Raw genomic sequence first — 25,226 nt, 5'->3', positions numbered from 1 at the left:
TAACTTGAAAAGAGAAAGGAATAATAATATTAAGCAGTAAATGGATGAACACTTTTGTAAATTGGAAACAAATTGTTAGCATTAGATCCTAACATAAATATTTTATGAAAAATTGATTAAAAAAATGTTAAAATGTTATGTAGAAAGTTGATTTCCTGCTAATAAACATCAAAGTAAATGACAGTTTATTCATTAAGTAATTGCAGTTTATAGCCTTTTTTCAATTTCACAGTTTTTTTAGTTTTCTAAAACTATATTTTATAAATATATATGTAAAATACACAAAGCAGACTAACAAAGTGCTGGAGATTTTTTCAGAATTTTTATCTGCTGCTATTTCTGCAAGATTTATGTTAATAAACAAGTTTGTAATTGCAATAAGAAATTATAAGAATTTGAAGCTATGGTATTTCTATTTTGTTTTTTTAATGGAGGAATGCTTGAGTTTAAATGCAATTTGCTGTTTAATTCAATTTTTTATATTTATTTATTTAATTGTATGAGTTAATTGTTAATTTTTAATTACAGAAACTATGTCCAGTCAATTTTGTTTCATTTCCATCCCTTATTACATTTTCATGGGTGGATAGTATTATTTTTAAAGGTAATAAAAAGTCACTGGAATATAATAACTTATGGGATATTAATTATGAAATGTCTAGTAAATACATTATACCTACATTTGACAGCTATTACAATTCCAAGATTAACGGAAGCAGGTGAGTTATTAGTCGCTTTTAGTAGACTTTTTGCACTTTTATGTTTTGTCTGTTGCTTAATGAGTATTACAATTAATTTTTCATGTAGAATTTTGAGATTAAAAGTAAACTGCTATTTCACTTGTGAGTATTCACTCCAAGTTTGTTTTTAATTGTTCTGTTAGAGTGAGATGATTGTTCTTTGTGTAAGAGGTTGCTAAGTAAGACTAACTGGATGGGGATCTTCTTCTTGTCTAAAAATGAGTATTATTCGTGCTAAGGACTGATCACTAGGCAAAGTTGTTGTATCTCCTAGCATAATAGTGTGTTTGTGCTGTGGTGAACAGACAAACAATTATTTACTGCCATGACCACCGATTTCCCAACTGGTATTTGAACTTACGAGCTCATGTACTTCCACATGCTCTATCTTTCATGATGTTTATTGTTTGTCTCATCTTCACCATATCCTTCTGGATTTGATTCACCATCTTATTTTTGGTGTTTCTGCTGGAGTCTTTTGACAAATCTCTTTCACTTAGCATCTTAGCAGATAAAAAGAACATCCAGCCAAGTGCTAAAAGATCCAAGATAAGAGCTAAAAGCACTTATCTGTTTGTATTTTCCTCTTCTAGGACTAGCATCTGTTGGTAAACTTCAACCTAAACCTGTGCTGTTTCACGGTTTTTGTGTTTTTCTACAGCTTTTTTTTTTTAAAGTTTTACTTCTTTTCCTTACTAGAGATATTTATCTCATTTCAACAAGTACTAAGTTGTGATCTGACCTCACTCTACTCCTCTAATACTGTGTACATCTGTTTTATTTCTAAAGTATCTACGCTCTATTAGAATGTCATTTGGTTTCTAGTTATCCTGTCTGGGGAGTATCTAGACTTATATGAAAATTCTTCCTCTGCACTACAATGCAGACAAGCTTCATGACTCTTGAAACTGTTAAACTGAGTGTGACTCAATTTTCATTTGATGTCTAAAAGTTGATATCTAAAGCCACACAAATGTAAGATAAAGCTACCCCTAACATTATCTAATTTAAATGAAAAAACAGTAGTTAAAATAAATAAAAGTAAACTTAAAAATTAAGGTATAAAAGCCACACGAAAATAAGTCAAAGCTATCCTAACATTATCATAATTTTCTATAAAAAAAAAAAACAATGGTTCAAAGTATATGAAAGTGAACTTAAAAGTTGAGATATAAAAGCCACACGAAAATAAGTCAAAGCTATCATAATTTTCTATAAGAAAAAAAAAACAATGGTTCAAAGTATATGAAAGTGAACTTAAACAACAATAATATTTAAGTCATTAATAACAATAGTATAATAATAAATTTGTTTTTAAAGAACCAAAATAAATATTTAAATAAAACATATGTAATTATTTTATTAAACTAAACCTTAAGATAAAAATTAAACCATGTCTCATAAAGACTTTACTTGCTCACATTTTCCTTTCCCTTTTCTAGTACTTGCACCTCCCATCACAAATTTAAGTCCATAGTTGGTTTTATTCCTATATTAGTAATTTCATAGAAATGGTCTTTTACATCAACTTTTGCTTCTTCTGTGAGTGTAGTAACTTATGATTGATACAATTTTAATGTCCCTTAATTCTAATATTGCATGTTCTTTCATTTTTGGCATCAAACTTTATCAAGGCACTTTCTAACATCCTATTCGCAGCAAAACTAACTCCTCTGTAGTATTCTACTGTTTCAATTCCCCTGTAGTAGTTTTTAGTTGTCATTACTATTTATTTTTTCCATTTTTTTTTCAGTAAGCCCTTCTAGTATCTTATAGCATTACTAAATCCATCTTGTAATTCTTGATTTCTTAGTAGTTGGTTACTTATTCCAGATACCAATCAGGTTCTCACACTCATTTATAATATTTTTTCATTTCTGGTTTTTATGTTTTTCTGTCCTTTATCCAAGGCTTGATATTGGTGTTTTGTGATGAATGATTTTTATGGAATGGAGTAAAACAAATATCCAATACCAAAAAACCTTGGAAGATCAATTTTGGGATGTCTGGCTATAGCCTACCTTACTTATCAGTCCCAAGCCCATGAAAGAGAAATTTCTTTCACTGTGAGGAGGCAGCAGAGCACCATAGCTTAGACCTTTGCTTACGATCACACCACCACCACCACCAGGGTAAGTAGTAAGTGCTTATGCTTGTCAGAGAATATGACTCTAATGTAAGCCATTGCAGGAAAAGTATGTGTGAGTATTGAGGGGAATTATACCAAAACAAATTTTTACATTTATTGTTGATGAAATTTCTGAAAATTTGAAAAGGTGATAGAATGAGAAGTCAGAAGTTAGTTTTGGAGTAAATTAAGATAACACAAAAATTTTATTAGAGATTCATCCCACATTACTGTATTCAAATTCTATCTTACTGACAATAGGTTTAAACCTTGCTGATTTCAGTTAGCATTAGTAGTTAAAAAACTTACTTTGAGACAACATTGACATTTTAAAAATAGTTTGTAATAGACAAAGCATGATTCAGCCTTATTGAATATGTCAGTCATTTGAATTATCAGATTGTTCAGTCAAGCTATACCGTCAATGGTGTTAGAATATAATTAATGGTCTAAGAATGTTAGGTTGTCTCAATGATTTAAGACAACATTGTAAATCTAACTTTTTCACAGACAAAGTATGAATTCATCTTAGTGAATTTGTCAATTGTCATTACTACCACACTTTAGAAATTGGAAGTACAAACAGACTTTTCATAGTTCTGGATTCACTATGGAGCTGGTATATGAAAGTTTTTGTGAAAAAATCATTTTCATAGAACTATGACTAACAAAATCTGTGGTGCTATTAATTTAAACTTTTTTTGTGGTGCCGCTTAAAAAGTCTTGTCTAGAGAACAGATTCAGACTCAGGAGCAATTGAACTTAATGTTGCTATGCTGTCTGAGAAATAAATTAAAAACAAAGAAAAAATGAAATTTTCCTATGTGAACTGAAACAGATGGAAATAATTTCAAGAATATGATTATGTTAATTCTTATAATATAAGTATATATACATTTTTGTAAATAATTATTCAAATTAACTTGTAGTATATTGGTCCACTTACTAGTAAATAGTATTCGTAAATTTAAAGTACCTTTAGTCAACAGGTGGCCAGTAGGTTTTAAAATTTTATTGTAGTTGATGTTGTTTTGTTAACAATTACTACTGGTGAAAACAAAATCAAGCAAGAAATAAGTACTTTATCAATTTCAGATAATTTAAAAAGATTAACAAATTTGTGTAATAAATAACAATTTTGTCTTCAAATTTATTTATTTATGTTTGATGTGATATCTATGAATGGCTATGAATCACTAAACTTTCAAACAATTTACTATGTAAAGTTTAAAAGTAACCAGTAAGTAAAAATTTTAATAATTCCTGAAATGAGTATGAGTATAGGTAAGCTTTTTTAAAAATAATCCCATATCAAAATAACAAACTATTTTGAATGAAAATTTCATTAAATCTTTTTCAGTTATAGTTTTTATTTATTAAAACAATTTTTCTACATCTTCTGATAAAACACACTTGTAAAATTTAGGTCTTACTGCAATATATAGAATACAGAGTGCTTTTTAGTAAATTGTTCTTGACCTTTGCTTTTCTTATTGTTTATTATTGACTTACCTTAAAATCTACACCGATTCATTATAAACCTCTTTGCAGATGATACAACAGTATCAATATCTGAACATAATTATTTAAAAGAAATTGAAAATCTGACAATAGTAGTTCAAGAAATTATTCAACGGATGGATTGTAATCATTTAACTTGAAATATGGATGAAACTGTTGCACTTTGCTTCTCAGGTAGATTGTGTGGATAGAATTTCCATTAACGAAACAATAGTATTTCTGTTGCCCATCAAGCAAAAGTTTAGATAAGTTTTTTGGAATGATCAAAATGATTTTATTTGTAATAAAATCAAATTGTACTGTTTTGTTTTGAAGCACATTAATAAAACAGCAAATTTGTCATTATTAAATATTTATTATGTTTATGCATCCCATCTAAAGTATAATGTCATCTATTGTGGCTTCCCAAAAAGTCAAATGAGTTTTTGTAATATAAAAATGGGCTGTCAGAACATTATCTTGGGTCCATAAGTATGAATCATGTAGATTGATATCTAGAAATGAAATATGTTAATTTACCCTTGTCTTTATGTTTGTGAAGAGCAATCTTTGTTAAAAATATAATCAATTCTTCTTAAAATATAAAAATATCCAACTCTATCATACCAAACAATAGAGTTCTTTTCATTCAATTTTCCACAATAATATGGTTTATGAGAAGGAGGCCTTAGTGTGGACCTGTTGACTATCAACCAGTTTGAAAAAATTTCCCATAAATTTATTTAAAATTCAATACTAATTAAAAAAAAAGAAAAATTAAAAGATCTTGGGATTACCAGAGATTCTACACAAATCAATGCAAATGCCTGTAATAGTTATATGTAGAACATTTAGTGCATTCATGGGTTCTCAATAATTTAACTGAAGATTAGGTATATTTTATTTTCAACAATTTAATATAAATTTTCAAAAATAAAAAACTTCTTGTACTTTGGAAAACTAATACCTGAAAAGCAAGTTTTACTCTATGTATAAACTGCTGAGAATACAAAATGTTAAAACATATTAGAAAAATAGAAATTCAATCACTAATATTTGCCTAAGTGAAACAAAAAAATATTACTTTATAATCATATATTAAACAGGAACTAATTAGAATGATGGATGACATTCTATTATTTTATCAATAAAAATATTTTGTTTATTAAAGCGAGAATAAATGACAAAAAACTTTTGCAAACTGGAAATAAATCCAGTTGAAGGAATAATTGATAATTTTGTGATAATACTATAAATTATTATTTGCAGTAATAGTAAATTTATTCATAACAGTAACAATAATATTGAAACAAAATAATGCATTGAACAGAAAACACACTGTTGGAGTATGTATTATAGAAGCTAAAATTTGTAACAAAACATACCTTCTTGACAATCACTTAAAATCATACTATTAGTTATATACACACCCCACATAGATAGCACTCATTACATGAAATACATCACTTGAGTTATAATATAAACAACCAACTTCTATACTGATGTATTCAACTGATTAAAAGTTGCAATGTATTTCAGTAATCACACATACATGCACGCGTGTAATATACACATAGACATACACAGATTAAATTTATCAAATGATAGTAGAATAATTCCTAATATTTGCCAAAGCCAAGTATCTTAAAATTTAATGAGCACCCTTACACTTACCACTGATTTATTCTTTAATGTTGTAACTACAAAAATGTCATAGTCTTTTTAATTAATTGACAATAAAGTCAAACTACCTGGATTTACTTCACAGGTGCTCTTCAGTAGTATAGGAAAATATTGAATTACAAATGTTATCATGAACAGCCAAAATTTTTATTTTACAAAGTTAAACTAGAACTTATTTAAAAAAAAATATCACATGTAATATTAACTTCTTTCTCCATGCCAATGCAGTCTTAATGGTCACAGCTGAGTCTTTCTATATACTGAATCCATCCCTCTTTGTCTCTTGAGTTTGAATAGAGATCATTACAATAGATGGAAGCTGCATCAAATGAAATGTTATTTTTTTCTTCAGTTGAACAATCATATTTTGTCTAAGATTTACCTTTTCCAACTAAGTATTTTCATTTCCCTTTCTTTTGTTGTTTTGAAATTATTCTTTTTTTTTTAGTAGAAGGTGATTCATCTTTTTCTCAGCTTTTCTCTTTTATTCCTTTTTTGTTTTCTTCAAGTTCGGTTTATAACTGTAACTTGTATGGTAAAGAAGTTAAAACTGCAGTCTTTCCTTTTTTTATCTCTCTTTTCTATTTTATTCTTTTCACTGTGTGGTGGTGGCAAGGTGAAATGGCAAAACCTGATATTCCAGGCAATTCTTTACTAGGAGATATGGAGAGTATGGTTTTGGAACAGCAGGGATGATATTGTAGCCCACTGAGCTTATCTAGTGGTTAACTCATCACAAATCAGCTGATTTCAAAGTCAAGAATTCTAAGGTTCAAATCCCAGTAAAGGCAGTTACTTTTATATGGATTTGAATACTAGATCATGGATACCAGTGTTCTTTGGTGGTTGGCTATCAATTTCAGGAACAGAAACTATCACACATCTCAGGAACAGTGGACTTGAGACTGTACAAGACTACACTTCATTTAAATTCCTATATATCATCCTCTGAAGTAATACCTTACTGTTCTGGAGGCTAAACAGAAAAGTGAGAAGGGGATGATATTGTGGATCTTTTTCTTCAGATAATTTTTTTAAATTGGTGTCTGAGCTAAAACAGATTCATCTGTTTTAGAAAAATCAATTTTTGCTACAGGAACACTAGCTGTTCCTGAGAAGGTTCAGGAGTGTTATATGAGATCTGGCCACCTCGGTAGGATTCGTGTCTGATGGATTGAATAAATGCTCTGGGAAAGCATCCCAATTGAATGAATAAATACCTGTCTTTCTCAACCATTCATGTCAGTTAGCATAGTTGCTGCTCTCACAAAAGTAGCTCCAAACAGTTTAGCCACTTATAAATTATTACTACTATCTGGGTGAATAGTGAGTCATTTGCAAAATTTCCTGTTGATAAAAAGTTCCCAAAGGGACCATGAATGTAATATCTAAGAATTCTATTTGATGAAAGCAGTATGATGGAAGGCATAACAGAATAACATTGTTAGTGTAGGCAAGGTTGATAAGCTTGATACTCTATTATGTGCTATATGTCCATCAAGAATCAAGACCACTGGTTCTTCTGACAAGTGATTTGAGAACACCACAAACTTTTGAAACCAATGTATGAACACATTAGTTTGCATCTAGCTACTTGGATGTTATTGAGCAAAAAAATCCTGGAGGTGTGTCATCCAGTACTAAAGGATTGCCACCTCTTGCTAGGGAAAATAAACATTGTACTTATGAAACCATGTGTGAAGTACTCATACAAGTTTCAGTGTAACTAAAATTCCATGTTCAGCTGACAATAGTTCATCAATTTGTTTTATTAAAGGCTAATTAAGGTTTTATTAATGACTTGTTAGATCAGTAGTTGTCTCTTCATCATTGTAAATGTTGTTAGGGGAAAAGTTGAACTTGTTATACAAACTTCACAAGTCAATAAATATTTACTTGGCTTGTTTATTAAATCCTTTTCCCTGGAAATGGTTGTTTTTTCAGGATTTCTTAAAGAAAGCTTTTTGCTTTTGCCTATGTAAAAACCTGTACAGCCAGTCTTTACGAACAATTTTTAATTCTAGACAGCTTATGTGTAAGCTTTACTTTAAAATATCTGTCAAAATAAAGCTGAAAATCCTACTTTCCAACATCAAAAAGTGAACCACTTTCCTGCTGTTCTGTAAAAACAGTTCTATACTCCCCCATTCCTTTAACTGATGCTTTTGTAGGTGATAATTATTCTTTTTATCCTTTTTTACTATTATCCTAAAGAGTTCTTTGAGGTACATCAAATAATTTAGGCAGTGGTTCCTAAAGTGTGTACCTGAGTGAGCTGGGTAGCTATGACTTCTTCACAGAGGCACTGAAAAATATTACAAAATTTTCATAATTTTATTCCCATTTTCATTCAGTGTCATAGGATGTTATTATTGGAGCTGGTGAAAATCACTAGGTTACTGTTAGTTATTTACAGAAGCCTTATAAATGGTTTGTAGATGATGTGACAAAGTCTCAATTATTTTTGTAGTTTCTTGAATTTTCAGGTATTTTGTGAACGTATATAAATAAATGTTGTTTTGGTGTTTAGTTCTCTGAGATTGTATTAACTGAATACTGTGATCAAGTCAAGTAAAGTTTTTAAAGTACTTCTTCTTGAAGGATTTTAAAAAAATGGGCCAGTCTTTACTAAACAACAATAAGAGTTGTGAGAGTGAATATTGTCAACCAGTGGCAAGAATGTAAAGAATAAAAATTGAAAATATGATGACAGCTATTTGGACTTCAGTATTACATCGACTGAAGTCACTGTCGAAGAGGGGGCACAATGTGTTCTTGAGTGAAAGCCAAATAAGTTAAAATGCCCTTTAGAAACTATCATCCCTGCATAATTAGTAAATTTTGTGATTACTTTAGCAGTTAGCTGAAAGGGTTATATCAACAAAGGGTAGTTTTATAAGCAGGCATCAATACCAACAATGCTTTGCTATCATCTTACAAGGTAGAGTACATAACGTCATAAAATGTAAGTAGCCCCATAAAACGCAGAACTCATTGTCATTATGAATGAAGAGTGTTCTAGAAAGCCACTTTTAAAAGCGCCTTTCTCCAATAACACATTCAGCTGCAGAATAAAGATTATAGCAGAGGATCATAGTGATCAAATGAAAAATTAAAAGGGAAGGAGTTTGGTTTACAGCTGGATGACTCTACAGATCTTTCTGTATACCTCAGGTCTTTTCAGAAAAATAATGTACACAATTTTAAAGAAAATTTGTATTTGTAATAAAGCAAATAATTATTTACTTGAATTTATATATAAAAATTCACTTTAACATTTATTTTGAATTTATATATAAAAATTCACTTTAACATTTATTTTGAATTTAATTTATTTGATATTGATTGATACAGATGATTTTTATATTCTACAATTCATTTTTTTGTAGGTTAATAGACTTCTACCCAAAATATATAGTTTAATGTTTCCAAAATTTATTTTATTTTTAAATATTTAATATTAATTGAACAGCCTCTTTGTGAATGCAATGAAATAAAAGGCTTTTTCATAGTAGAATTACTGATAGAGTGTAACTGGGTGCTACCTGGTTCTGCCCATGCTCCTGGTTTCACTCCAAAACTGTAGAGGTTACAAAAAAAAAGTACCAGGCACTATTATTTATAGTAAAATAAATCTTAATGAAATATGCAATACATAGCAATATTTACCTGTTCAGTATCTGGAAAAATGCTTCTTTAAAAATCTGTGGAAAACAGTCTAAACACAATATGAGACGCTAACTTTAAACAAATGAATGCAACAAAGCGTCGTATTTGCTGTTAATTTTTCTTCACTAGTTTAACATAGTAATACGTTTGCCACCTGTAAGAAAATAGCACAAATGAAGTGAAAATAAAGTACCCGGTTTGATCGTAACTCCCAGTTCTGCCCCACTCTCCTCCAACGTGAAATTTAATTGCTTAGAATCATTTTTTATTTTGTAGATTCCAAACTGTAAATCTTTTTATTGCATCCAATTTTATGTTTCAGACACATTTGCATTTACACTCGAAAATGTAAATTACACATATGTAAAAACCATAACAATTTTTATATGAAAAAATATACAATGGCTGTGCATAATGTATGTGTATGAATAAACAAGCGATTAAGATACAAATCACTGTTTTCATAATCATGCAGATTTGATTGGAAATTTACTGAAAGTTTGTACCTTTATAACAGTAAATAATTATGTGTAAAGAGAACCAAATATGTCTCAATCGTGACAAATGATCCTAATCTTGATAAATTGAAACTGATGAACATAAACCAGTCTGTTTTACAAAAACAGAAATGATAATTGAAATGTTAAAAAGAAATGATATTTTTTGTTTTTTTGGAAAAATATTACTTATTTGCCTACATTAATGTTATTATCCTCTTCAAAATAGTCCTTATTAGATATACACTCATGCCAACCTATTACAAACGCTATTTCCAATCCCCGAATCACTTCTGGAACTCTATCTTTGGAATAGCGTTTAGCTCTTTCAGCTTTTCTATTTTAATCACATCTGTGCTTGTAAAACGACGGTCCTTTAAGGTTCTCTTAATTTTTGTGAATAGAAAAAAGTACAAAAGACCATGTCTGGCGAATATGGCTGCTCGGGTATCATTACAGTGTTGTTTTTGGCTAAAAATTGACGAACAGACAATGAAGTGTGAGCAGGCACATTATCGCAGTGCAAAACCCCTGAATTGTTTCTCCATAAATCCGGCTTTTTTTTTTTTTGATTGCTTCACGCAAACGACGTTGAACTAGTAGGTAATACTTATTGATCGTTTGACGGTATGGCAAGAACTCATGATGAACTATGCCGTTAAAATCGAAGAACACGGTGAGCATAACCTTCACATTCGACCGTAGTTGTCGAGCTTTTTTTGGTCTTGGTGACCCAGAATGCCTCCACTGGGACGATTGAGCCTTAGTTTCGACATCATATCCGTAAACCCATGTTTTATCACCTGTTATGACACGTTTCAGTAGTTCTGCATCGTTGTTGACTTCATTCAGCGACTCCTGAGCAACTTTCATTCGCCGCTGTTTTTGTTCCAAATTTAACAATTTTGGAACAAATTTTGCTGTCATACGTTTCATACCCAAAACATCCGAAAAAATTTGATGGCATGAGCCAATTGATATCCAACATCATCAGCGACTTCTCTGATCGTGATTCGGCAATCATTCATAATAATTTCTTTCACTTTTTCCACCTTTTCATTGGTTGTTGATGTGCTGGGGTGTCCGGGGCGCTCGTCATCTTCAACGTCTTAACGATCTTCTTGAAAACTCTTATACCACTCATAAACCCTTGCTTTACTCATAATAGACTAACCAAAAGCAATATTTAACATTTTTAAAACATTGCCACACTTTATTCCATTCTTATAGCAAAATTTAATACAAATTCTCTGCTACATTATTTATACAAATAAAAAATCGCCGATCCTACCAAAACATGTGTTATCTTTTTGACAACTGACAACAGACTAAACATCCAACATGGCTAAAAATGTACAGATACTTTTATGACATGTTTACTAATACAATAACGAAAAAATCCCGAGAGTCGGACTAATACAACCTGTGAAATTTCAAAATTCTCGTTACGTTTTGAACACACCTTGTATGTTGAATATTTATCCTTTTTAAGATTAAGATTTAACCTGCTGATATTGTTTGTATCATTGATGACAGGCAATCATAATAGTAGTTCTTGAATATTGCACCGTCAACTCCAGATCCAAGAACTAACATGGTTTCTTGTTGATGGTTCTTTTTGCTTGTTCTCTTAAGACTAATGTACCTTGTCACTGAGTTTTATTTAATGGCACTGCAATGTTGCAGACCTGTTCAATCAGATTAGCCTGAAGTAGGACAAGACCAACTTGTAATTGAATTTTCCAATTTAAGGTGACTGATTTTGAATAAAAAAGTTGAAATTTACCACTGACTTATTCATCACAATTAACAATATGATATGCTTTCTTTTAAAAATGTGCAATCGTAATGGTTATATAAATTTTATCTTGCTATAGAAACAGAAGTACACGTGTTGTGATTGAAAACTGCAGCCCAGAGGATAATTTTGGACGGGTAAATGATAATAGCGACATAAACAGTTCATTTGATCCAACATATATAAAGTCAGAGAAATCTGTTCTGCCTGCTCTGTGTAAATCATTTTGTTCTTCTTTTATATTTGCTATGTTGTTGTGCTTATTTCAAGTTGTGTTATCCTATGTAAATCCTCAGATACTTAAGTAAGTTTATAAAATTAAGTAATTTATATATTTGCTTATGTTACTGCTTATTAGAAATAGTAAGAACAAAATGACGTTTTGGTATAGCCATAGCCATTTTCACTCTCATCATAGTTGATATTTTTACAGTGTGTTAAACAAGTGACAATAATAGTCAAGTTGTTTAATCACTGTTGTAGTTGTTAATAAATGCACAAATCACACACATATAAATCTCACTTCTTTTTTACTCATATTTACAAAAATGGATTTTCAATTACATTTGTGGCGGAATTCTGAGTGAATATATTAAATGTATGAAAAAGAAAATAGTTATTGGAAAAATCAATTGAAAAATTAATTATAATTTATTGAGTAGCCAACTATTGCAGTTTGTTATATATATATGCTACATTAAGTAGTTGAAGTTCATACTGAAGTAGTTGCAAACCAGTCATAAGATAGAGTCTTTTTTAAAAATTACATAGCTGCTTTCCAAGAAAAACAAATTCTCTCTAGGCTTACTGAGGAGAGTGAGGAATGAAGGCTATTCTCATTATCATTTTCATTGGCAAAATATTGTGTTGCATATTAGTATGCCAAACCTACTAAAATATAAGTGACATTCATCCTTACAAGTGCCAACTTTAATCTGTTCACTACAAAGACAGTTGTCTAATGAACATCAATACTCTGGATAAAAATAGCTACAATTAGCATTTACTTTTTTCTTAATGTCTTACGTACATCACAATCATGATGAATTCAACAGTTGGAAATAAAAGTCCAAAAGTTGACTTATTTCTCCTACATTCTTGTTAAGCACACAAACTTTTATTTAATATATATCCATATCAAAATTTACTATAATTTTATTTTGAATTTGATAGTGTTTGATTTTTATGTTACAAGTTTTTTAAGGGATGTTTTAGCTATGAGAACAGAAAAACCATTTTTTTAGCCTTATTTTGTGTAACTTGGGTTACATCGGTTCCTGTAAAAGCACTGCTACATCAATCCAACTAAATTTTTCACAAGATAACTCATTATTCTATTGAATTATCACCCCTTAAATTTCAGATCAGTATTATTAACCTTATGAGCTGTTATTTAGTTAGTAAAACCATTTTTCTTGAGAAGCTAAATGACATAGAAACATGGAGGTCAAGGGTCTGTTTCATTGTCATTATTTTAAGTTAATAAATATCAAATTTTATAAAGATTATCAGTAATCTGAATTTTTTTTAGAGTTTTATGTACAAAAAATAAACTTTTAATTGAGCTGCAAAATGAGAGAATAAAATCAAAGAGGGTACCTCTGTAATGGGTTAGTCTTGGCTGCTTAATTGTCTATACTTAGTTGCCAAACGGTTTCTGTTACAAGTTTCACGAAGTGCTACATAGTAGTAGATTAAACTGGCTTTGAACTCTCATTTTATTCTACAAGAGGTTATCTCTAAAGTAAAGACCGTTTCATTGTAAAAAATCTGTTCTGCAAACTTTATAAATATTTTCTATTTCTCTTTAACTACATACCTTACACTACTTCTCTATATAATCGCCATATGAATTAAGACAATTATCGTAGCGATACACCAGATTCAATATACCCTCATCGTATTCTTCTACCACCACCATTTAGCTACTAACTAACAGCATTTTTAAATTCATTGTCACCCGCGAATCACTTACCAACCAAAAATTCTTTCAATTTCCCAAACAAATGGTAATCAGAAGGAGCTAAGTCCGGGCTATATAATGGGTGATCGTAAATTTCCCATCCAAATGTTTTCAGTAAATCACGTGTCGGACCGGCAACATGTGGACGTGCAGCTGGACGACGCCGTCAGTCACCCGTCTATGTCGCCGATTTTGAATGGCGCGCCGTAACTTACGTAGTTTTGCATTAGGTTTCTGCATTTATAATCGTTCCATGTGGTATGAAATCAATCAACAGTATGCCAAACCGATCTTAAAAGACTGTAGCCATCAGTCACTGCTACCACTTGACTGCCGTTTCCTCTCTGGCGTGTAATATGAAATTCATGTTTCATCGCCGGTAACAATTGAAATAAGGAACTGATCGGCTTTTTCTGTATAGCGCATCAAAAATTACAAAGCAGATCCCATTCGGAGTTTTTGTGACGTTCCGTTAAGACGTGCGGCACCCAACGTGTACAAACCTTTCTGAAGCTTAAATGGTCATGAACAATGCGACCAATAACAGCTCTTGAAACATCAGGAACAAGAAGGGCCAGGTCGGAAATTGTTGAGCGACGATGTTTTCTAATTTCATCGACAAATTTTTACAAGCCCTCGGTGACTATTGAGGTTCTTCATCATGCGCATTAATTTTGTTATTTCTAAACCTTTCACACCATTTTCGGACGTTTCTTTCATTCATTACATTATCACCGTACACAGCAACCAACTGCCTATGAATTTCAGCCTACTTAAAGTTCTGATGGTTTAAAAAACGTGAGCCCGAAAATCTGAACGTAGTTCAGATTTTCGGGAGGTAAACTAGTCTCACGTTCGGACTATTAAGGAAGGGGTCACAAAAAAACTAAAAAATAACATTCTATGAGTCAGGGTGTGGAATCTTAGAAGTCTAAAAAAGGTTGGTAGGTTAGAAAATTTAAAGAGGGAAATGGATAAGTTAAATGTGGATGTAGTAGGAATTATCGAGGTTCGGTGAGAAGAGGAAAACTACTTTTGGTCAGGTGATTATAGAATAATTAACTCAGCGTCAAATAAAGGGCAGACAGGAATAGGTTTTGTAATGAACAAGAAGTTAGGGAAGAGAGTAGAGTATTTCAAAAAGCTTAGCGATAGAATCATTGTAATTAGAATAAAATCAAAACCTAAGCTGACAATTATTGTTAACGTCTGTCTGTATGCCTACAAGTGCTCATGATGATGATGAGGTAGAGTGTGTATACAAAGAAATTGATAAAGCAATTAAACAGTTAAAAGAGGATGAAAATTCAATAATAGTTGGAATGCAAGCATTGGAAAAGGCAAGGAAGGAAATATTGTGGGTGAATACGGGCTGGGCTGAAGAAGTGAAAGAAGGGAGCCAACTTATTGAGTTCTGCATGAAGTATAATTTTGTAATTGCCAACAACCAGTTTAAAAATCATAATAAAAGAATATACACATGGAAAAAGCTTGGTGATACTGTAAGTTATCAGATAGATTATTATATCATGATTAAACAAAAATTTAGAAATCAACTTGTCGACTGCATAGCATATCCAGGAGCAGACATTGATAGTGACCATAATTTAGTGATAATAAAATGTAAATTGAGGTTTAAAAACCTGGAGAAAAGGTGTTAGATAAATTGGTGAAATTTAGAGAAGCTTGATGAAGAGGAGGTAAGGAAGATTTTTGAGGAGGATATCACAAGAGGTCTGAGTAAAAACGGTAAGGTAGAATATGTAGAAGAAGAATGGGAGAATCAGCAGAAGTAAACTTAGGTGGAACAGTGACAACTGGTGGAAAACCTTGGATATCAAAGAGTATATTTCAGCTGATGGATGAACGTAGAAAGTATAAGAATGCTAGTGATGAAGAATGTAAAAGGAACTATCGATAATTAAGAAATACTATAAACAGGAATTGCAAATTAGTGAAAGAAGAGTGGATTAAAGAAAAGTGTTCAGAAGAGGAAAAAGAAGTGATAATTGGTAAAATAGACGAAGCATACAGAAAGTTAAGGAAAATTTTGTGGTTCATAAATTTAAAACACAATAATGTGTTAAATGAAGATGGTACACTGATTTACAATACAAAAGAAAAGGTCGATAAGTGGGTGGAATAAATTGAAGAGTTAAAAGAGGAAATGAATTAGAAACTGGTGTTACAGACGCAGAAGAGGAAGTTGAAGAGGATAAAAAGGGAGATACAATACTGAGATCTGAATTTAATAGAACATTAAAAGATTTGAATGGCAGAAAGGCTCCTGAGATAGACAAGATACCTACAGAATTACTGTGGAGTGCAGGTAAGGAAGAAATATATAGATTATTCAAACTGGTGTTGTGTAATATTTACGAAAAACAGAAAGTTCTATCAGACTTCAAAAAGAGTGTTATAATCATGATACCAAAGAAAGCAGGAGCAGATAAATGAGAAGAATACAGAACAATTAGCTTTTATGCTCACTCATAAAAAATCTTAAGTAGAATTCTGTACAGAAGAATTGAGAGGCGAGTGGAAGTATTGTTAGGAGAAGACTGGTTTGTTTTCAGGAAAAGTGTAGGAACAAGGAAAGCAATTTTAGCGCTCAGATTAATAGTAGAAGAAAAACAAACCAACTTATATAGTATTTATAGAATTAGAAAAGGCATTTGATAAAGTAGAATGAAATAAAAAGTTCAGCATTTTAAAAAAATTAGGGTTCCAGTACAGAGATAGAACAATTACTAACATTTATAGGAACTGAACTGCAACAGTAATTAATCAAAGAACATAAGAAAGAAGCTGTAATAAAAAACGGAGTCTGACAGGGATGTTCCCTATTCCCATTATTTTTTATTCTTTACGTAGAACTAGCAATTAATGATGTTAAAGAACAATTTAAATCTGGAGTAACAGTGCAAGGTGAAAAGATAAAGATAATACAATTTGCTGATGATGTAGTAATTCTAGCTGAGTGTAAAAAAATCTAGAGGAATTAATGAATGGCATGGATGAAGTCCTACGCAAGAACTACCACATGAAAATAAAAACATAATGAAAGTAATGAAATTTAGTAGAAGTAATGTAGATGGACCACTGAATATAAAAATAGGAAGAGAAAAGATTATGGACGTAGAAGAATTTTGTTATCTGGGAAATAGAATTAATAAAAATGGACAAAGCAGGGACGATATAAATGCTGAATAGCAAGGCAAAACGAGCTTTCAGTCAGAAATATGATTTCTGTACATCAAAAATTAATTTAAACCTCAGGAAAACATTTTTGAAAGTATATGTTAGTGTAGCTTTATATGTAAGTGAAAACTTGGATGATTGGAGTACATGGGAAGAAAAGATTAGAAGCTTTTGAAATGTGGTGCTATAGGAGAATGTTGAAAATCAGATGGTAAGATAAAGTGACAAATGAAGAGGTGTTGCGGCAAATTGATGAAGAAAAATGCATTTGGAAAAATATAGTGAAAAGAAGACAGACTTATAAGTCACATATTAAGGCATCCTGGAATACTTGCTTTGATGTTGGAGGGACAGGTAGATGGGAAAAATTGTGCAGGCAGGCACGTTTGGAATATGTAAAACCAATTGTTAAGGACGTAGGACGTAGGGGGTGTACCGAAATGAAACGACTGGCACTAGATAAGGAATCTTGGAGAGCTGCATCATACCATTTTAACGACTGAAGACAAAAAAAAGTAGTCCATCATTTTAATGAAATGTAGTAGAAGTAATGTAGATGGACCACTGAATATAAAAATAGGAAGAGGTTTATAATTTAAAAATATAATTGGGCTTTAAATGAAAATTCATATATTTAATAAGCTGATGAATAGAGTATGGACTTGTTAAAGATAGTCGGTTAAGTAATGAACTCAGCTGAACCTTATCAATTAACAGTAGTTGAATCTTAAATTATATTATATTCATATTAACTGTATTATAATTTTGCTAACATATTCATTTTTTTTTTCATTTCTTTGCTTTAGACACCTCATTATGTTTATGAACACTTCTCAATTGCATAATAATGAAGAATGGAAAGGATATTTTCTTAGCGTTTGTCTTTTTATAGTAGTAATGGTCCAAACATTTTTAAGTTCACAGTATTTTTTCAGAATATTTACTATTGCGTTAAAAATTAGACTCTGTCTTACTTCAGTCATTTACAGGAAGGTAATTGGAAAAAATCTAATAATTCTGTGTGTGCATGTGCATGCACACATGTGGTGTGCATGTTTGTGTGTGTGTGTGTGTGTGCATTGTTGCTTCTTATATGTTTTGCTTTTACATTAATATCATATCAAATTTTTTTTGTCGTCAGTAATTTGACAATTTTTTATGAATATTTTGATGATGTAGAATAATTATCACTTCTTTTGTCCTTGGCCTCTCTATTCTATGAAATTCAATCTATGTCTTCCTGTACAGATTTTATCATTCACACATTACTTTATCTTCAAATTAACTGAAATTAGACGCTGACTTAATATAATACTCAGCTTACCTTGCTTCTTTACAGGATTCTGCAAGAAATTTCCCTCCTCTTCATTTTATCTTACAACTAATTTTCAACATCGTTCTGTAACATCATATTTCTTGAAATAAGTATTTTTTTAGAAAATCTTTCTTATCCTTGATTCTTTATTTTATAAAGAAATCACTTTCCTGCATAAAAGGTCTTCTTGCACCAATCTGTTTTTCATTTCTGTCACATCACAGAACTTAAACTATCCTTTAATTTTATTTCCTAAATAATACAATTTTGTGATGACTGTGATGTTCACTTTTCTTAATTATGTAATTGTTCATTGGTTCCTACATGACATTTCTACCTTTGTTTTACTGCTATTTATTTTCTAGCAGAATTTCTCCCCTACCACTAAATTCATGTCATTTAAAATTTCTTCTAGCCCACTAATACATGAGTTTAAAAGTTATGAATTTTCAATTGTTTATAACCTCAAAAGCTTTTTATTTATTTTTAATAAAGCATATTTACATTTTATATAAATTTATTCTGGGAACTTATAAAAATTTTAATTTTTGCAAATTATAAGCATTTTAAAATAAAATTTATTAGGAAGAATTTTTTCTCAATTAATCAAACCTTTATCAATATCCCTTTCTTAGTAATAAAAGAAATCATCTTCCTGAAGTTTATTTTTATCTTTAAGTAATGCTTCTGAAATTTGAGAGTTATAATCTGGAGAATCATAATTTATATATAATACCGAACTTATTATTTATTACATTGATAATATAATTTTTATTAACAGCCTGATTTAATTACAATCTTTAAATAATGCTCAAAATCAAATCTAAATTAGGGTATTGAAGTATAATTTTCAAAATTAATTTATTTGTGAATACTAGATATCAATTTATCAAAAAAAGGGGTTTTTATGGAAGATTGGAACTTTTCAATGCAGTTACATAAAAAAGCTTTGAAAAGTCTGAAATTATCATGATTTAAGATAACATCTATATTAGACAGCCAGTGTTTTAAAAATCACACAAAATCAATTGGTTTCTTTTATAGAAGTGTTTTTTTTAAATTTTGTATACTTTCATTTCTACAGTACTGAATATTTGGAAAAAAGTGTTAATATTATTCTAATTATTATTAATTTAATTTAGATGAGGAAACTGAATTTGATATTTTAAGAAAATTAACATTTTTACTGCAGTAATTTGGGATGTTAATAATATATTTAGTTTTTGGGTCATAACTTTTAGTTATATTTAACGATATAAATTTTAGCTAAAATTTTATTGTAAGAATTTAAGGGGAAGGTTTTTTGAAAATATAAATAAGATTCTCCTTATCATTCATAAAAAAATTCCTTCTTCAGGATTTCCAAAGACCTTTCATAAATTACACCACTTACTAAATGCGATTGCTGTAATGTAGTTTCATATTATGCTCTTCCCACATAATTAATTTGTCAATAAAATACCATTTTATTGCACCAGCATGGCAGCTGTTTCTTTGTTATTTGGCAAACTTCAAATATCCATTTTCAACCGTTAATAATTCACTGTTAATGTCCGTTTGCAATCATGGTATAAAATGATTGAGATTAAGAACCAGAGAAAGATTTGTGCATTATAATGTAATGGAGATAATGAAATCATGTCGCTGTTAGTATAATACAAAAAGAATGTAGTAACTGAGATAGCAAACAACAACTGATCCCCATTAGTAACCAAGTACCTAACCGCATTATTATTGTTAATCTTGAAATATTTATTTTTACATCCCAATTTTCAGAGTAAAAATTTACATGTAGTTATTATCAAGAAAAGTTTAAATGTGTGTTATTTTTCAGAAGCTGAAATCTAAGTTTATTGTAGTTTTAATGGCGTAACCCCCAATGTAGCTTTTTTATAGTTAGGATGTTTTATATTGTGATAAGTTAGAGTTGTTTGCATTTAATTTTTTACTGTAACATTTTTCATGGATAGGTGTAGACAATTATCTCAGTTTTAATACAATCTAGACACAGTATTGACTCAGATTAGTGTTGACAGATTAGTGATGTTTTTCAATCTAACTCATCTTCAGTCTTGATTTTTTTTTTTTATTAATGTGCTTGGTATATTTATAATGCAGTAAATAATATTTAATGTTAATATATATATAGTAAGTATCGTTTATAGTGACATCGGATGTAATGACATATCGGATACAGTTACTTGTCCTTTGATTGGTTTGGTATGCTGTTATTACATAAATACAGTATGTATAATGTTTTTAACTACATAGGTTGTAGTGACATATCGGTTATTATGACTTATTTTTTCTACGGAATGCAACTTTTTATTGCTTATAATGACGGACGGAAGTGACAAGTCTAACGTAGTATATCCACATTGTAACTACAGAATTATTTTGGCGGTTCCTTTTTTCTTACATATGTACTGTAGTTCTTTTTTTTAACGTCTTCATGTACCAGATTATTGTAAACTGAAGCAGTCACATTCAGTTGTTCTTAATCTTTTGCTGTGAGTGTATCTTATCGTGCGGGTACAGTATTTTATTTTACGTATCCTGTGTAATTCGTTCAATAGTAATTTAATTATAACTTGGCGAAATACATTTGCGATAGAGGAAAAGGCGCACATTGTCAGGTGGTTATAGAATGGCGAAATTAGTAAGGACATTGCCCGAGAATTAGGCGTAGGTCATTCGACAATATCGGTGATATGGAAGAACCGTGAAAAAATTAGGAAAACTATTTTGAAACAAATTCTGTGAAATCAAAAAAATTACGGCCTAGTCAACATAATGATGTACACCAAGCCCTGTTAAAATTATTTAAATATCAGAGGACTAGTAATATCCCTATTAGCGGCCTTATATTGCAAGCTAAGGCGAACGATTTTTCTGAAAAATTCGGTAAACCACATGAAATAACTTCAGTTTTAATACAACGGTTTCGTCAGCGTCACCATATTATATCGGGAAGAATATGTGGCGAGGCCGCAGCAGCTCCGATCGGTGTGTCAGAAAAATGGGTAGAAACCATTTTGCCAAAATTAAAAGAAGGCTATTTGGACGAAGGAATCTGTAATGCTGATGAATCCGGTCTTTTTTTAAAATTAACGCCAGAAAGAACCCTTCGGTTTAATGGCGAAACGTATTCGGGTGGGAAAATTATCAAAAGAAAGCCTAACACTAATAATTGCTGCAAATGTGAATGGAACTGACAAAAAAAAACTTCTGGTCATAGAGAAAAGTGCTAAACCACGATGTTTTATTATAAAGTTTGAAATCGCTTACTGCTATGTTCGAAAGTAACAAGAAAGCTTGGATGACAAGTGATATCTTTACGTTTCGGTTACGAAAATGGAACCGTGAATTAAATATTGAAAATGACAAATACTGCTGTTCATTGACAAGGGTCCGGCTCATCCACGCATCGAAAATCTTCCCCGTATAATGTTACTGTTCTTACCAGTGACAACAGCGGTCTTACAGCCCTTACATCAAAGCGTGGTCAAGTCGGTAAAAATCTGCTTCAAAAAACACCAAATTTTACAGTTGATTCAGGCTTTAGATCAAAAAAAGGAAACACAAATAACTATTCTGACCACAGGATGGTGAAGTTTTTGACGTTGCATGTGAAGAAGAATCTTTCGCGGATGGGGCAATAACTGTGCAAAACCAATTATTGTCAAATGCATTGTTTGAAGATTATCAAGAGGTTGGCAAAGATTTAGAAATGCATGAAACTGTAACAGAAAAAAAAATCCAAAAGAAGCCAAATCTTAGAGAAGTTTTAGCGGCAATGAAAACCGTTTGCCGGATTCTTAATTTCACAGAAGTTTCTAATGAAAAACAAAGAGTGTTTGTTTTGATTAAGAAACGTACTTTCGAAAACTGTAAAAAAAAAAAAAAAATGTTCTAAACAAAGCAAAATAACAGACTTTTTGCAGAAAAAGTATTTTTTCGTTTTTCTCTACCTTGTTTTACTCTACCGTATTTGTATTAATTATTACGTAGTTTTGTGGGTTTTTTTTTAATAATATTTTTGCGGAAATAAATTATTATTATTATTTTTAATAATAATTATTATTACTGTATAACAATACCCGTGTAGATGGCATATTAAAGTAATACCACCAAGCTATCTAAATCAGTTGTATGTAGGTTCTAAGCTAAACATCGGTTATTGTGACTACTAGTTATAATAACCTAAAATCGTCGGTCCCTTGGAGGTCACTATAAATGATATTTACTAAATATATATATGAACGAACCATCATGTTAATATTTTTATTTATTCATTTATAATTGAACGACTGTATCTGAAGTTTTAGTATTTGAGAACATAACCTATTAATCCTTATTTTAGATGTTAAAAATACTTAATAACATAAATAAATATATAAATATAACTGAGAACAGTGCTCAAAAGATACGCTTTGGTAATTAATGCATAAGCACATTTTTTAGCGATGATTTATAACTAAAGTGTTGGTTATTGTGCGTGGAAGTTCAGTTCTCAATTGCCATGTTTTAGATGAATCCCTTTATATTCTTCTTTTTGTTATAATCAGACAAAAAGCCCAGTGAATTATAAATAGTAAATAAACATTTTATCAGTTTTTGTCTAGGGTCTTTTACTATCAAGTCCTTCAAAGAAAGAACAAACAGTTGGTCAAATCGTTAATCTGATGGCAGTTGATGTAAATAAGTGTTCAGATGTACTTCCATTTGTCAACATGGTGTGGGCAATCCCGTTACGAATAATACTAGCATTATTCTGGCTGTGGAAGGATCTTGGTTTGTGATTTATTATCATTTTTAACTATTATTATATAAAGTAATATATGTGTTTCGCAAACAACTGTAATAGTGGGTTTTAGTTAAACTCAAAACAAATGTTTACAATAGATTTTCACATCTTTATTCTGTTTTAAGAATGCTAAAATCAACTAACTGAGTTATTCAGTCAGTCTTTGATCCAGTCAACTATAAATAACAAGTTTTTGCTTATAAAAATAACAAGAATATTAAATTCTATTTGCTTTAACTGTTATTATTAATAGTAACCCTTCTAGTTTAACTCTTATTGGATTAATTATTATTGTTAATCATATCAAGACTAAAAAACAAGCTTCTGGTTATGCTAATTTCTACTGAATACAAGTACATTTAAGTATATAGGTTAATATATATATCTGGTGAAACACATTTACAACCATGAGAATGAGCTTTTTTTTTGTTTTACGTCAGAAGTGGGAAAATTTGCCTCAACCAAACGTCCAGTAGCCCGTACATACTGGGTGAGTGGGGTTCACCGCTTACTGCAGTGGGACCCACTAAAAAATAACCTCAGCACCACGGGCGTACCTCACATTCATACAAATATTTACTTCTCATTCATACTCTATTTATATATATATATACACTATACACATAACTCCTGACAGAGATGGATATCCCAGACGGCAAGGTTGCGTCCCCCGGAAGACATCGATGACGACAATGCAAGGACATCCCCGCCATCCGCTCCCGAGAGTTGGCCCCATCACCGCACTCACCCGACATCTTCACTGTCCCTTACGTGTTCTTCTTCAACTAATTTTTGCCGAAGTACTCCTCGGAACCATTGAACACACATGTTCCAGCCCTCACCGGAAGATAGCATCAACTGCATGACACCCTCCGGTGAGTTCAAATCTTCCTGAGGTTTCTCTTCCAGCCACCTAGGACAGTCAAAAAATGTATGCCTTACGGAATCCACCGCATCCCAACCCCGTAGGGGGAAGATGAACGACTCTACGGATTCCATAAAAAGCATCAGCGGACTTTTTTGCTACATACTGCAGATGTTCCTTGAACTGAAAATTCTCATCAAGGATAACATCTAAATATTTTTGAGTCGTAACGTACAGAATGGGGAGACCAGCCATCCGAACCCGGATTCGTCGAGAAGCAGCCAATCGGGCCTTTAGCAACATCATTGTGGGTTTTTCTGGCTGAAAATCATCTTATGTTGGAGATTTCACAGTCGGAGAGTCTCACAAGCATGAGCAGCTTGGAACTCTACCTCGTTACGCGAATCCACTTCAATCAGTATCAGCGCGTTATCAGCTTAAGCGACAATACCACAAACACATGGCCACCTTAAACTCAACATTGAATCGAATATCGCCAACATACATTACAATCGATTATCGCTAACATTACATTGGCGATTTATATTCCAACATATAAATCATCAATCTAACGTTAATACTCAATACAGGACCTTCTCAAAAACCTTAACAATTACAGGCAAGAGCGTTAGTAGACAATAAGAACTAGCAGTAGGATCTTTGTCGCCACGTTTGAACAACAACACCAAGTCTCCACGTTTCCAACACGCCGGAAAATGGCCGGCGAAGGGCAACCTATTATATATCTAGTTAGAGGACCAAGGACTTCTGGAGCGCTCGAACGAGGAGCTCCACTGTGATACAATCATATCCGGGGGCCTTGTGCCGTGCCATACTAGGATCACCTAGCGCACCTCCACCTCAGTGATCTCAGAAGATTGTAAGTCGGTCTCGAAAATCGCGACTTCCCGCCTGACACGCCGGTGGTATGAAACCTCACCACCATAGTGTCATCCGGGAGCAAATCATTGAGCAAAATATTAAGGACACGGTCCTTATCAATTAACAAACCCTCGTGGGTTGACAAAACTGACAAGAGGATATCTTTCCTGCGCTTATG

At 31.5% G+C, this 25,226-nt stretch overlaps 1 protein-coding gene across 1 annotated transcript in view; it reads left to right on the top strand.

The window, feature by feature from the left end:
- The window catches only part of LOC142317695 (multidrug resistance-associated protein 1-like), a 203,261-nt gene that overhangs the window by 32,193 nt on the left and 145,842 nt on the right, over positions 1 to 25,226 (top strand). Inside the window, exons 6-9 of the mRNA XM_075354243.1 lie at positions 529 to 719; positions 12,095 to 12,319; positions 17,986 to 18,172; positions 23,120 to 23,288. Coding sequence (XP_075210358.1) covers positions 529 to 719; positions 12,095 to 12,319; positions 17,986 to 18,172; positions 23,120 to 23,288 — 772 coding nt within the window. The remainder of the gene's footprint in view (positions 1 to 528; positions 720 to 12,094; positions 12,320 to 17,985; positions 18,173 to 23,119; positions 23,289 to 25,226) is intronic.

Source organism: Lycorma delicatula, chromosome 1 (genome assembly GCF_047948215.1).
Source record: "Lycorma delicatula isolate Av1 chromosome 1, ASM4794821v1, whole genome shotgun sequence".
In the NCBI taxonomy this organism is placed as follows: domain Eukaryota; kingdom Metazoa; phylum Arthropoda; class Insecta; order Hemiptera; family Fulgoridae; genus Lycorma; species Lycorma delicatula.
Note: the sequence above shows the minus strand (reverse complement) of the source record. Positions and strands in the feature narration are given on the sequence as shown.